Raw genomic sequence first — 13,559 nt, 5'->3', positions numbered from 1 at the left:
CCTTCTCTGTCCCTCATATTCCTCATCTCCAAATTGGGAACAGTCTGCCCTACAGATCTCAGTTTTATTTGATCAGATGAGATCACTGTGAAGGAGCTTTGAATAGGACTGTGTGAAAGTGTAGGTGACAGAGTCATTAATGATCTGATGACGCGTGAGATCTCTTTGTGTTTCATTTAAATTCTAGGCATCTGCCTTTTCTATTAGAGAAAGGCTTTGGCCTCACTGCTATTATGTGGGGTTTTTCTTTTTTCTCTTTAATAATAAAACTCCACTCTAAAGGTCTACAAGACACTGGTTTAATTTGCCTTTTCATGTTGTATTTGTTCTTGCTAATATTACTAATTTTCCAAGCTAATTTTCTTCTTCAGACAAATGCACTTTTAAGATGGGTTTGTCATCTGCTTTGAGATCCTGTTAGTAGTAGGCTTCAGATCTAATTCTCTCACTTAACTATTCAATTTTTACCGTAAGTAAGTATACTTTTGCTATAACTACTATGCTTTTATTGTAAGTATGGTATACTATAAGTATACTATACTATCCTTACTGCATCTCCAGAAATTCTGGATTTCTTTCTGTCCACTATTATTTGTAGGTGTCCGGAGACAGCTGAGTACTAACCTCTTAAAGCAACATTAAATCTTTTTACCTTTTATTTTCTCAGAATTGTGACTTAATTGACATTAGCATTCTCTGTGAATATGTTCACCTACAGAAGTTGGATCTTTCAGTCAATAAAATTGAAGGTATGTAATTTTCATTCTAGTAGTTTGATGGATCATTCAGTTCTTTTGAAATTTGAGCTTTGCAGTATGTAATATATTAATACTACAAAACTTGATATAAGTGCTATTGCAGATCCATTTACATATTGATGCTCTATTTTGCATGTACAAAAAAAAAAAAATGTCACCACAAGTGTTGAGTAAAGGGAGAGATACCGGTCAGCAAACACGCAACATTACACTATGGTTAAAATGTACTCAGTGATGAAGAGTATCCCGTGAAATGTTTGCTTTGTTTTTTCCTTGTAAGAGATGGCTCATTACTTCTTTAATTCTTCCTGAATATTTGATGATTCCCTTGTCTTTCCCGCTATTAGTTTATTCAGTACAGATGAATTAGACCTGTCCCCGCCCCCCCTTTCTCCTTTAATGAATGGATTCTTTATTTTGTGTCTACATTTTAATTCTGGCCGGCTGCTTCTTCCTTGAGTGCCAGGGATTCACACATTTGTTTTTTCCTCTCTTCCACTGTCTATACATGTAGTGATTCTTTGAACTCCACCATTTGTAGTTCTCTGCAGCTTATCTGTTGTGACATCTTGCTCATATTTAATGAAATTAGTCACATTTTCTTCGAAACTTGGTTCCTGTTCCTAATTTTCTGATCTTATTTAAAGTTAAGGTGTCCAATTTCTTTTCTTTAGACTTGGAGGTAAGTCAGCAGTTGTTATTTCCAACCTGCTTTCTTTGCTGATTTGATCCTCTTGGTTTGATCCACTTGGTTTGATTCACTTGGTTCTTTACTCTTTTTTTATGATGGTTAAATGTTGCTGAGACGGTTTTCTGTGGCTTGTTTCTGATTTCTTCCCCTCCTAGGAGCGATAATTAAAAACCAGATTTGTTTCTCAGTGACCAAGAAATATTCCAGCATAGTTTATTCCTCTAATGCTGTTTGTGAGTTATTTTTTTCCAGTTTTATACATCTTTTTAAAATGGAAAATAACAAACATATGCATGAGAAACTAGTGTAATGAAGATTCAGTTTCAATATTTATCAGCCCATAGCCCATCTGGTTTCACCTATACTCCCTGGCCACCTTCTTCAGGGTTATTTTATTTTATTTTATTTTTTTAATAATAAATTTATTTTTTATTGGTATTCAATTTACCAACATACAGAATAACACCCAGTGCTCATCCTGTCAAGTGCCCCCCTCAGTGCCCGTCACCCATTCACCCCCACCCCCCGCCCTCCTCCCCTTCCAGCACCCCTAGTCTTTTCCCAGAGTTAGGAGTCTTTATGTTCTGTCTCCTCCAGGGTTATTTTAAAGATTTATTTATTTGAGAGAGAGAGAGAGAGAGAGAGTGAGAGAGAGAGAGGTGGGGGGAGGGAGCACTAGCAGGAGTGGGGGGTGGCAGAGGCAGAGGGAGAAGTAGACTCCTTGCTAAGCAGAGAGCCTGACTGGGGGCTCAATCCGAGGACCCTGGGATCATGACTCAAGATGAAGGCAGACACTTAAAAAAATGAGTCACCCCAGCACCACCACCCACACCCCAGGGTTATTTTAAAGCAAATCTCAAATATCCCATCATCAGAAAGAGTGTTGTAGTGTTACTGGCAGGAGCTGCCCTGCACCTCACCACTCCCAAGTTGGTTTCCTTCCTGGGAAAAGGAATTGCAATGAGATGGGAGGCTGCAACAATGCTTAGTACTGGAGAAGAGCAAAGAGAGGTGGTGGCTTCACGCCCTGCTAACTTGAGCTGGAACTCCACAGTTGCAAATGGAGCTTTCTTCCTCAGATCTGTCATCTTTAATCTTTTTGGGCTCATTTTCTTAGCTCATTGAGTGCTTGAGAACCTACTGGGTGTAAGAACCTAGCGGTGTAAGGCACAGTTATTTTTCTTTTCATGAGAACAACTTTATTAATGTTCTGATGTTGACCAGATTTCAACTTGCATCAGAATCACCTGGGGGTCCTGTGAAAACACAGCTGGCTTGCCCCACCCTCAGGTTCTGATTCTGTAGCTCTGGGGTGGGACCAGAGAATTCGCATTTCTAATTAGTTCCCCTGGGAAGCAGATGTTCCCTATCCTGGACCACACTTTGAGAACCACCCTTGTAGTCACAAGGAGCTCCTGCCATCTGGTGGACACGGAGGTCACTGCACCAAGTAGGGATCAAGGGCCTGCAGGAGGTGGAAGCCCAGCACCCTAGACCATGCATTTTGTGCTGTCCCACTGAGTTGAAAGGATTGGTCATCTACAAAGTTGGGCTGTACTTGCCATTTCCTTAGCTCTATGTCCCTGCTAGCAGCTGCTTCTGCTTTTAAGACAGCTCCATGGTCCAGCACTTACCTGCCCACAGAAAGGTGAGCTCCAATGAGGTATGGGGGTCAGTGGATGCTAATAGAGTTGACTGACTGATAGAGACATGGAGCTGAGCTCAGAAAGGATGAATAGGCAAGACTGTAATGACAGTTTCTCCTTAGGTTTCCTTTTCTGGGCAGCCTTCCTTGATTTGCTCATTAATTCCCACCAAAGCGTTCCTGTCCCAGTGCATTGTCTGTCCTAGAACAATTCTATAAAGACAAGCTAAAGAAGGGTGTGATCTAGACCAGAGAAATGATGTAGAATTTGGTGTAATCTTGAGAAAGAAAGATGTAGGGGCAGGAGCTGGGCTGAGGGAGGTGGCTCATGGTGCCAGGACAGGAGCCCAGATGCTGGCCTGGCTCCCTTCTCCGAGGCTGGGGTGCATCTGCTACCTAGCGACAGGTTGAAGTGGTCCCCTTGGTTCTTTGGCTGTGGTGGCTCCCTTCTCCCACTAGCCTTCCTCTGGGGGGGGGGGGGGGGCGTAATAGCTGGTTCCATGACCTGGAATGGAAAGAGAGGGAGACAGTATGATTATTATTATTACTGTTTGCAGGTGGAGGCAGGAGTTCCTGCTAGAAACAGGGCCGTAAATCGTCTTCCGGTGATTCTCCCGGAGTCTAATTGATCCTGCTGCCCCTGTGCCTCTGCCGTAAAGGGGCAGAGAAAGGCAACACAGTACTACACCATTTTTTTTTTTTTTTTGCTTTATCCATACTGTCATTAGAGCCCTGTCACCTTTCACTTCATATTCCAGGTTCAGAATATTTGCTTGGGGTAAAGTGCAAAACTTAGCCATACTTTGGAACCAGCCCAGAGCCAAAGGAAAATAATAGCAATAATTTAAATCACTTCAAATAATTAATGAGATTTAGGATCAAGTGCAACTGAGGCAACGTTTAATTTATAACAAACTTCAGTCACTCAAGGGCTAATTATCAAGGGCATCATCGCCAGCTTTCGTTTCTCGTCCCTTCCTCCAAGGCTGGTTCTTTCTGATGCATTCGGGCTGGTAGCTCATGGGAGAGGGAGCTGGGACGTGGAGGGAACACCAGTCACTTGAAGAGTTGGGAGAAGAGGGGAGGTCCTGGGGAAGAAGGTCAGATTAGGAGCTTCTGGGGAGTTTTTCTACACTCAGTGTGTTTCATGCATTCTCATTTTTATTCATTTCACTTCGAATAATTCAGAAGTGCTTGCAACTGGTGTACTGAGACAATGCCCTGATGTAACGTAAGCTGTTTCTAATGACCTAGTCTAATTTTGATGATGTTGGCTTACCTTATTTTGTATTTGTTTCTCTTCCCTCCAGATTTGTCTTGTGTGAGTTATATGCCTTACCTTCTAGAACTTAATGCTTCGCACAATAAGCTGACGACGTTCTTCAATTTCAAGCCACCCAAGAATCTCAAGGTAGACTTGATCAATACATTTGTCACTCATGTGAACTGGCCTGCAAAGTATGTTAACAAGCAGAACAGCGCTCAGATTGAGAATTTGGGCAGCCTAAGATACAGGCGTAAATAGTATAAATGTCTGGAATGAAATATAAAGGGGTTTGGGTATCACTTATTTATGAAAAAGGGAGATGGTCCATCTGCAGATAATCTTTGTAGGAGGCTTTGCTAAACATAGTGTTCAGGCTAAAGAACTAACTTCTGTCTCTCTCCCACAGCTAACTACTAGTCATTATTTGTATATTTTTTGTATAATACAACAATTGTATACCTGGAAAACGTGTAAAGATTTCTTTGGGCACTCAAATTTTGCCCTTTTTATTTATCCAACCTTTTCTTTTTCCGACAATGATTTCAGATCTTGCTTCTCTGAAACACAGGATTAAACTCTGAACAGTAGTTGATGGAGCAGCTGGCTCTAGATTGTGTCTCATGCTTTATTTAATGTGGATACACATCACCTGGGGTTCTTGTGAAACTAGGGATTCTGACCCAGCAGGTCTGAAGTCAGGCCTGAGACTGGTTTCTAACAGCCTCCCAGGTAATGCCACTGCTGGTGGTCCATTGGCCACACTGAAGCAGAGAGGTTATAGGTTCGTGGTTCCCAGACTCTTCTGCACATTGCAATCACCTGGGGACTTTTAAAAACTACTCATGTCTGAATCTCATTGCCGAGAGTGTCTGATTCAGTGGTCCAAGGTGAGGCCTGGGCATGGAATTTTTAAAAGACCCCCAAGTGGCTCTAATGTGCTGACAAATTTGGAAGACATTGCTATGAGCTTGGGATTAGTGTTTTAGTGGACTAATGTATTTTATTAAATATTTTTAGGATTGGAGGTCACTTATTGCTTTTGATTATCTATTTTGTTTTATTTACAAACTAACTTAGATCCCAAGTATTCTACTGGGGCTTGCACAAATATGAGAGTTTCTTTGAAATGAAGAATCTGACATCAGCCATACTGCCAGCAAAATGCTCTTCATTTTTCTTCTGTTCACCCCATTTTTATCAGTAGTGCTTTCTTTTCCCCTCTTTGAAATTATACTTATTGCCAAGGTGACATTACTTTGTCCAAATAAGCCACATGAGGTGCCTATTTGTACTGTGTGTGGGGCCACCTGGTCTCCAGGTTATCAGGAATTGTATTTGCATAGCTGTTTCATTTCTCCCCAAGTTGCCATCCCCTTCTGCTTTGTTCTGAGCCCCAGGGAAATGAGTTCTGGCAACTGTGTGACCCCTTCCCTGGGAAAAACTTCCTTGGAATTTCTTCCATTCACCCTCCCGTCCTGCTCCTCCAAGAAGACTTCCCCAATGCACAAAAACTTACCAGGTGCCCTGTCTTTAAGGTTCTGAGCTGCCAGCAAGTTAAGAGCAAATATATCGGGGACTGTAGAGAAGTCCCTGCAAAGTGCCAGACCACCCTGCTGATGTGTTCCAAGCTTGTGTGAGCTCTGCGTGAGCCTGGGAGTGGTGACCCAGGCTACCTGTGTATTCAGTGTGTTGTCTTATTTCATCCTCCCATTAAAGTTGGGAGGCAGCTGGGATGGTCTCATTTCACACATGACGACTCCAGGGTACAGAAAGGGCAAATAACGTATTTCATCTTTGCTAAGAGCAGGGCTGAGAACCCAAAGTCGGCCACCCAGAGCCTGTGTCTCTTCCCAGTAAACCAGGCATCCCACCCTCTTGAAAAGCTCTGCTTCCTAGTCACTCCTCTTTGAGCTTGGTACCACCAGCCACAGAAGATGTACATTTCCTAAAGCACAGGGGCTTGTTCTCACACATTCTATTTCCCAGAATACTCTTGCTCTTAATAGGTACAGCAGGTTCAGCAGGTTCATTTGATGGATGGGACTTCCTGCAAGACTTCAGGTCCAGTGGAAACCTCGGGGGGAGTCAGAGCTCGGTCAGAACACTTTGGGGCCTCTCAACAAAGCTGGTATCACAGGTGCCCAGGGGAGGGTACAGTTGGACAGGAGCAGACACGAGAGGTGCAAGCATGAGAAGTGTTGATGAAAAAGTGTCAATTATAGTTACACCTAGATCATTATGTTTACTGCTAGTCCATCATTATCACGTAGAAGACAAGAGCAAATATAATACTTTATTCCATCATGCTAAGCTGACGTCTTGTTTCAGCTGTGGTCTGCATTTGACACAGCTGCAGTTTATATACTGCATCAAATTTTGTATTCCAACTGTTTGGTCCTTTTATACTCGTGATATTTTGTTTGCACTTGACTATTTCTTCATGGGGTTCACACACATGTGTTTTACTGATATTGTGGTCCTGTTGCTGTATTGTGACCGCCTTAATCCGTTTTCTTCTCTTGCCACTTGAGTTTCCAACATGTTTTTTAGTATTCGGTATTTAGAGTTTTTAGTATGTAATACATTGATAAAATATTCTCAGTACATTTCTGGGAGTGAAATCACTCTTTTAAAGGGCACAAGAAAATTAGACTAGTGCTCATTAGATAATTATTTGATAGTTTTCCAAAAAACTATTACATGTGCCTAGGTGAGTTATCAATGCAGTTTTTAAAAAAGTTTTTTAAAAATCCTTTTTGTTCATCTTTTGCTCATGGGTGAATATTTAAACAAAGTTATTTCACGTTTTCTTTCGTCTCCTATTTTTGAATGGGAACAACTGATGTTGCTGAAAATGCTTTCCTAATATAGCCCATCTTGAGAAAGGGTGTTAAGTGGTTGAGATGTAGCCTGAGGGATGAATAAGAAAGATTTTTCTGGCACTCGGAAGGTGACACAGGAGAATATATTGAGAGAGAGTAGAAAAGGCAGAGAAAAGACCGGGCGCGTAAACTAGGTGAATGCACTTACCGGGCAGGAGAGGAAATGAAAGAAGTGGTGGTAAGAGCCGAATTGAGGTAAATCCTGAAGGAAGGTGAAGAAGGTCTGGAGTGGTTGCTGGAAATGGAGAGAGGGGCAGCACGGAAAGCCTAGGTGGTAGGGATGTTCGCAGCAGCTGCAGGGCAGGAGTCTCCTCCCTGGTACCCCTCAGACTGAACACACAAGGGTCCAGGCAGAAAACGAACAGATATGGTAGCTGTGTTAGCCTTGGCATATTTTCAGTCATGAATTCTAACCGCACATCCAGAAAGACCTCCTTGTGCGATGAATTACTGTCGTTAAGTGAACAAAAAATAAACTTTGACATCTTGTTCCCTTTTTCTCAACAGAAGGTGGATTTTTCCTACAATCAAATTTCTGAAATGCGTGATTTGTCGGCATACCAGGCTCTCACTAAACTAATTTTGGACAGTATCCTTTGAATGATTAAAGGGGAAATTTGGATAATAGGCCCATTAATAAATGTGTGCTTGGATGATATGGAGTGGTACCAGATAAGCAATTTACTGGAGATATGTGACTCATTTGAATGATTAAGAACTGCTATTCACAAAATGAAGAAAGATATTTTATTTATCAAGGAGTAAGATTGTACGTCAGAGCTTGCCAAGAGTATCTTACACCTGAAAAGCTACATTAGACAGTCATTCTTCTGATGAATATAGGCTTATTTTTAACTCCGGAACCAGATACGTTCTGTGTTAATTGACGGTTTTCTTCAAATTTATGTAAACTTGTGTTCTATTTTATATAAATTCAGTATCTGGAAATCCAGATATGACCAAAAGGAAGAGAAGTAATTTTTTTTTTAATTTTACAAAAGAACTTACAGTAAGTTTGCTTTAAAGAGCAAGTTTCTCTGGTGTCTTTAAGATATACTTTCATTGTTTTTTTAAAAAAGCAAAACCAACAACTTATGAACAACCATCTTTAGGAACATATCCATTGCATGAGTCAGGCTCCCATGCAAACAGAGCTTCTACTTTGAAGTAGGCACACTCCAGCTTCGAGAGCTGAAAGGGTTAATCGGGGATCTGTGACTTTAATGAGCTTGACTCTCTTTACACCAGAGACTGATGTTTTCTGGGTGATGAGGGAGCAGCGTCTTCTCTTTCTCAGTATCTTTTTACACACCTGAGGATTTTTTTTTTTTTTTTCAGGGCATAGTGGGGAATGCATTGATTGCTCTTGGGTGCCTCACTCCAGGGACGGGGCAGCAGTTAGAACACTGCATTTGTAATGAGGCTGAGATATGGGGAGAACAGAAGGTATATTTTCTTGAAGACCTATTTTATTGGAAAAAAAACTTTTTTCACGTATGATGGAAAACTTAGAACTTAGTGCCACGCTCTTTAGGACCCGTGTGTGAAAATTTACAGTTAGTGCACATTTAGAGGGTGCCCTTGAAGCGAGCAAGTTCTCCTAAATGTAGGCTAATGAGAAAATGGTCAAAATGAACGTGTTTCGACTGCAAACTGAAAGTAGTTCTCATTAGCAGCACTTGTCCACTGAACTTTCACTTATGCTTGACAGTCCTACATACTGAATTTGCAAGGGGGTAGAGGCTGACCGCCCAGAAGCCACCTGGCTCAGAAATCCACTCAGGCCACAGGGAAGAACCCTGCTCAAGGAAGATTAATGGTATCGATATCGACATTGCCTGGAACTTCTTAGAAACGCGGGCTCTGGGACACTACCTCAGACCTTTGAAATGGAAACCTGCATTTCTAACAAGACCCCAGGTGATGAAAGAGGAGTACAGGTTAAAGCTTGAGAGGCACTGGCCAAGAAGTCAGCTGCCCCCAAAACTACTAGCCAGAAGGGAGAGAGTGTCCAGAGCTCTATCTAATCTTCAGAGTGTACCCTGAAGGAAGGCAGTCATGTGGCAGTCTAGGCTCTGTCTTCCAGAAAACTTTTTTTTTCTTTAAGATTTTATTTATTCATGAGAGACACAGAAGCAGAGATAGAGGCAGAAGCAGAGGGAAAAGCAGGCTCCCTGTGTGGAGCCTGATGCAGGATTCGATCCTAGGACCCTGGGATCATGACCCGAGCTGAAGGCAGATGCTGAACCACTTGAGCCACCCAGGGGTCCTGAAAACTACTCTTGTATATGCGGCATGGAACTGCCAGAGACAACCACTCAACAGTATTTTGGACTCAAAACAGAGGGTGCAGTTTAGAGCATTTCTTTATGGAAGACTTCATTTCTATGTGAATTTATTTTCCCATGTAAAGATCTGTTATGACTCTGTAAATGTCAGATATCATGAAGAAAGGAATTAGGTGGTGGTGGTAGTTGTTTTTTTTTTTTTTTTAACCTGACTTTAGGTGTAGCAACTCAATATTATCTCCAAAGTATAAAAAGCTATGATTATTACATCAGAACCAATTGAAATTGGGAAAATTGACACATAATTAAAATGTAACATGGCATTGTTCCTCGCCCGTGTTTTTTAAAATGCAAATGAAAGTTGCCCAAACAAGCTACCCTTCATAAACTATTAATGAAATAAACTTCTTAGCTTACCATTTTGAGAAGATAGTAGGCTGGTTTTTAAACAGTACTGAATATGCTTCTTTTGTTCTGTTCAAGCGTGTCATACATATTGTGTATAGTTATGTTATTAGATTAGATTTTTGAAAAGACTGCAAAGCTTTGTAATAGAATTTTTAAACAACTTTTTTTATGCCAGTACATTTGAAAACTTAGATGAAATGGATAAATTCCTAGATAAATATACACCAAAATGCTAACTTGGAAATTGAAACCCTGAGTAGTCCTGTAATTATAAAAACAGTTCATATAAATTAAAGTTAATTAAATTAAAATCCTCATATTAAAAAAACCCCACCATATCCAAGCTGTTAAGAACAGATCTTCCAGTAATGAACAAATTCTTTCAAAGATTAGGAGTAGAAGGCATATTCACTATCCATTCTAATGAGATTACATTGCTATCGAAAAGCAGACAAGGAACAATAAGAGACAATAACACTCCTTTCACTCGTGATCTAGGTATAAAAATCCTAAACAAATATTGGCAAATGGAATCTGAGAGTGTTTTAAAAAAAATACCCCATGACCAAGTTTGCCTACCTCATGAATGTAAGGATAGTTTAATATTAGGGAGCCAATCCAAGTCATTATGTTAACAGATTAAGGGAAATATATGAGCTGTAGGTCTAGAAACTCAATAGATAAAAATAAAATATAATTTATAATAAAGTTAATAAGCTAGTAAATAGGGGATTTCTGCAACTTGATAATGTCTATAAAAATATTTGAAGCAGACTTTATCCTAACTGGGGACATGCTCTAAGCATTCTTTAAAATTGGGAACATGATCGAGATCTCTACAATTGCCTCTTGTATCCATCATTGTTTTGGAAGTTTTAGCACTATAAAGCAAGAGAAAAAAAATTGAAAGAATGAAGATGGAAAGAGAAGATAAAAGTCATTTAAAAAATATTTTATTTATTTATTCATGAGAGGCAAAGAGGCAGAGGGAGAAGCAGGCTCCACACAGGGAGCCTGAAGCGGGACTCGATCCCGGGACTCCAAGATCACGCCCTGGGCCGAAGGCAGGCGCCAAACCGCTGAGCCACCCAGAGATCCCCCGACAAAAGTCATTTTTTGCAAACAATATGATTGTCCATAGAGAATATCAAAAATAAGTTGCAATAAACTACTAGAAATAGTTTTGAGAGTTTAACAAAGTAGTTGGATATGACTTCAATAAACAAATCTATTGCGTTTTTCTACATCATAAGCAATTAGCACCACTTAAAACAGAGACCCCATTTATAAGAGCAATAAAAAATCTTATTAATCATGAATAAGGCCTATGAGAGAAATCTAATAAAACTTTATCAAAGAGCATTAAAGACCTCACTAAAGAGAAGTATATCCCATGTTCTCAGGAAGATGGGAGAAGATGTATAAAAAGAGTTTTATAGAAAATGAGTCTGATAAGGCTAATGTACGTATGACTAGATGTCAGCCTCATTTGTATTCTGAGAAACACCCAAGACCACATGAGATACTATATTATATCTATCCGATTGATAAAATACAAGAAATCTAAAAATGCCAAGTGTTGAAGAATATGTAGGTCAAGAGGATCTCCTTTTTTCTTCCTTTGGGCATGAAATCAATTCAACCACTTTGGAGAGCAACTTTATACTCTTGCAAGGTTGAACATCCAAATTTCCTGTGGCCCTAGCACTTTCATTCCTTCATATGGGAAGTTTAGCATACATGTATCTGGAGGCTTGTATAAGAATGCTCATAGGAACACTGCTTGTTGTAGTAAAAATATTGAAATAGTCCATGTGCTCATTGATAAGAGAAAGCACAAATTATGTTATAATAGCATAAGTGGTGAAAATGGATGAAAGATCTCTCCATGCAGCAGTAGGGATGCATCTTCATAAAATTAAATGTAATTTTGTTATAAAGCCAAAGGGAAAAGGGTAGAAGTAGAAGACAATTCAGCATAGTGGTGATCTCCCAGAGAGAGGCATTGGGATGCACAGGAGAGACGTGCAGAGGTAGATGTAAGTTACTGCTCATGTTCTGCTTGGGCTGGAGGCGGGGGTCATTTCAAGAGTGTTCATTAGATTAAAAAAAAAAAAAATACAAGCAGGCCACGTATGGGCAAATGCTGTCCCTGCATTCATTGAAAACGTTCTAAATCTGAAAATTATTGATTTCTTTAAAAACAGTTCTTTACCAAGCTTCAGACTCGAGCTGTGTCAGAATCCCCTGGAAGGCTTTGTTAAAACCCCTCTTGGCAGCTTCCACCCTCAGAACTTCTGGTGGAGTAAGTCTGGGGAGGTACCTGAGAGTTCGCATTTTTAACAAGTTCCCAGGTGATGATGATATTGCTGGTGTGAGGTGTGTACCTGAAGATTCTGTTTTATGCTGGCCAGTCTGCCATGTTGTACCTTGCAGGACATGCTTTCCTGATCTGATGTCGTTTTGTGTGGCCTTTTTAGGAGTTTGGTTGTTACCTTTTTTATGCTTTTTATATTTGTTCAAGCTCTTTTAGTGGGTGTAACATGTCTTTTCTATTTGAGGGGAACAAGTGCACTTTTATTTAAAATATAGTTAAATAAAGTGGTAATTATTAGTATCAAAAGGCACTTATTTAAAATAAAAATAAGTCAATCCACCTGAAAATGCTTGACATTGTGATTATAGATTATATCAGTGCCTTGACGTGGATTGGTTACTGTAAGATAACCAACTTTTTGGTTTATCTTACGCTATTTTGTCATTCCATATGTGGATAACTGATGATTAATTGATAATCATCCTAAATCGCAAGCTGGTGAACTTTGTCAAGGATAAGTAAATGTATTTCTTAAGAAGGGATGCTGTGTATTGTTTACCTATAAATAGTGACAGATTGCTCATTGGAACTTGTTTCATGATTATAAAATCATGGGGTTTTTAAAAAGTGATTCAGAGGCTTTTAAAATCCAGATTGGACTTTAGAGATTGTCGACTACTAATAACTATTCTTTTATGGAAGGAGGAGCGTAAGACTCAGCGAGGCTCAGTGACTTGTCCAAGATAATTTGGTCAGTGGTTGAACTGAGATTAGTCCTCTAAATTCCATTGTTCTCCCCGTGCTGCAATTCACTCCTTTTATCACCTAGCCATTTAAAGCATATGTGTGTTTCATTTCTCGGAGATTCACTACTATAGTGAAGAACATTTTTCACTGGTAAGGTGATACAGATCTTTCAGGATTGGTTTTGATTAAAGCTATCATTGGGGTTCTCTCTACTAAGAAAATGGTGATGGATTTCCTGTGTATTTCTCAGTAACTGTTTTTCTATACACCCAAACCATACTTTATGTTTGTAGACAAATGAATAAGAGCGAATACTGAACTAGTGAATAATTCATGTCAAGCTCTGCAAACAGCTGACAGCATCACCAAAATGTAAAAATATGTTGTGGGGCTTTTCCCTCACTGTAAAGTTATGCTTATGTGCCTCTGGGTTCCTTCACTCAGTTTCTGAGCATCTAAAATCCCACTCTAAAAGATTTATTCACAGAAATGAAAGACTTTAGAACTGGAATGCAGTATGATGATTTTGAGTTCTTTGAGTCTCTTTCTTCTGATT

The 13,559-nt window shown here is 39.9% G+C and overlaps 1 protein-coding gene across 4 annotated transcripts in view; it reads left to right on the top strand.

Annotated features, from left to right (window-relative positions):
* LRGUK (leucine rich repeats and guanylate kinase domain containing) overlaps window positions 1-13,559 on the top strand; it is a 109,620-nt gene that overhangs the window by 10,231 nt on the left and 85,830 nt on the right. For 3 of the 4 annotated variants that reach the window (XM_026010862.2, XM_072764003.1, XM_072764002.1), the window contains exons 3-5: window positions 668-749; window positions 4,405-4,505; window positions 7,751-7,832. In XM_026010862.2, the coding sequence (XP_025866647.2) occupies window positions 668-749; window positions 4,405-4,505; window positions 7,751-7,832 (265 nt within the window). The remainder of the gene's footprint in view (window positions 1-667; window positions 750-4,404; window positions 4,506-7,750; window positions 7,833-13,559) is intronic. The other variant, XM_072764004.1, reaches the window with a different exon arrangement.

Source organism: Vulpes vulpes, chromosome 7 (assembly GCF_048418805.1).
Source record: "Vulpes vulpes isolate BD-2025 chromosome 7, VulVul3, whole genome shotgun sequence".
NCBI classification, from domain to species: Eukaryota; Metazoa; Chordata; class Mammalia; order Carnivora; family Canidae; genus Vulpes; species Vulpes vulpes.
This window is presented reverse-complemented; position numbering and strand designations above follow the sequence as displayed.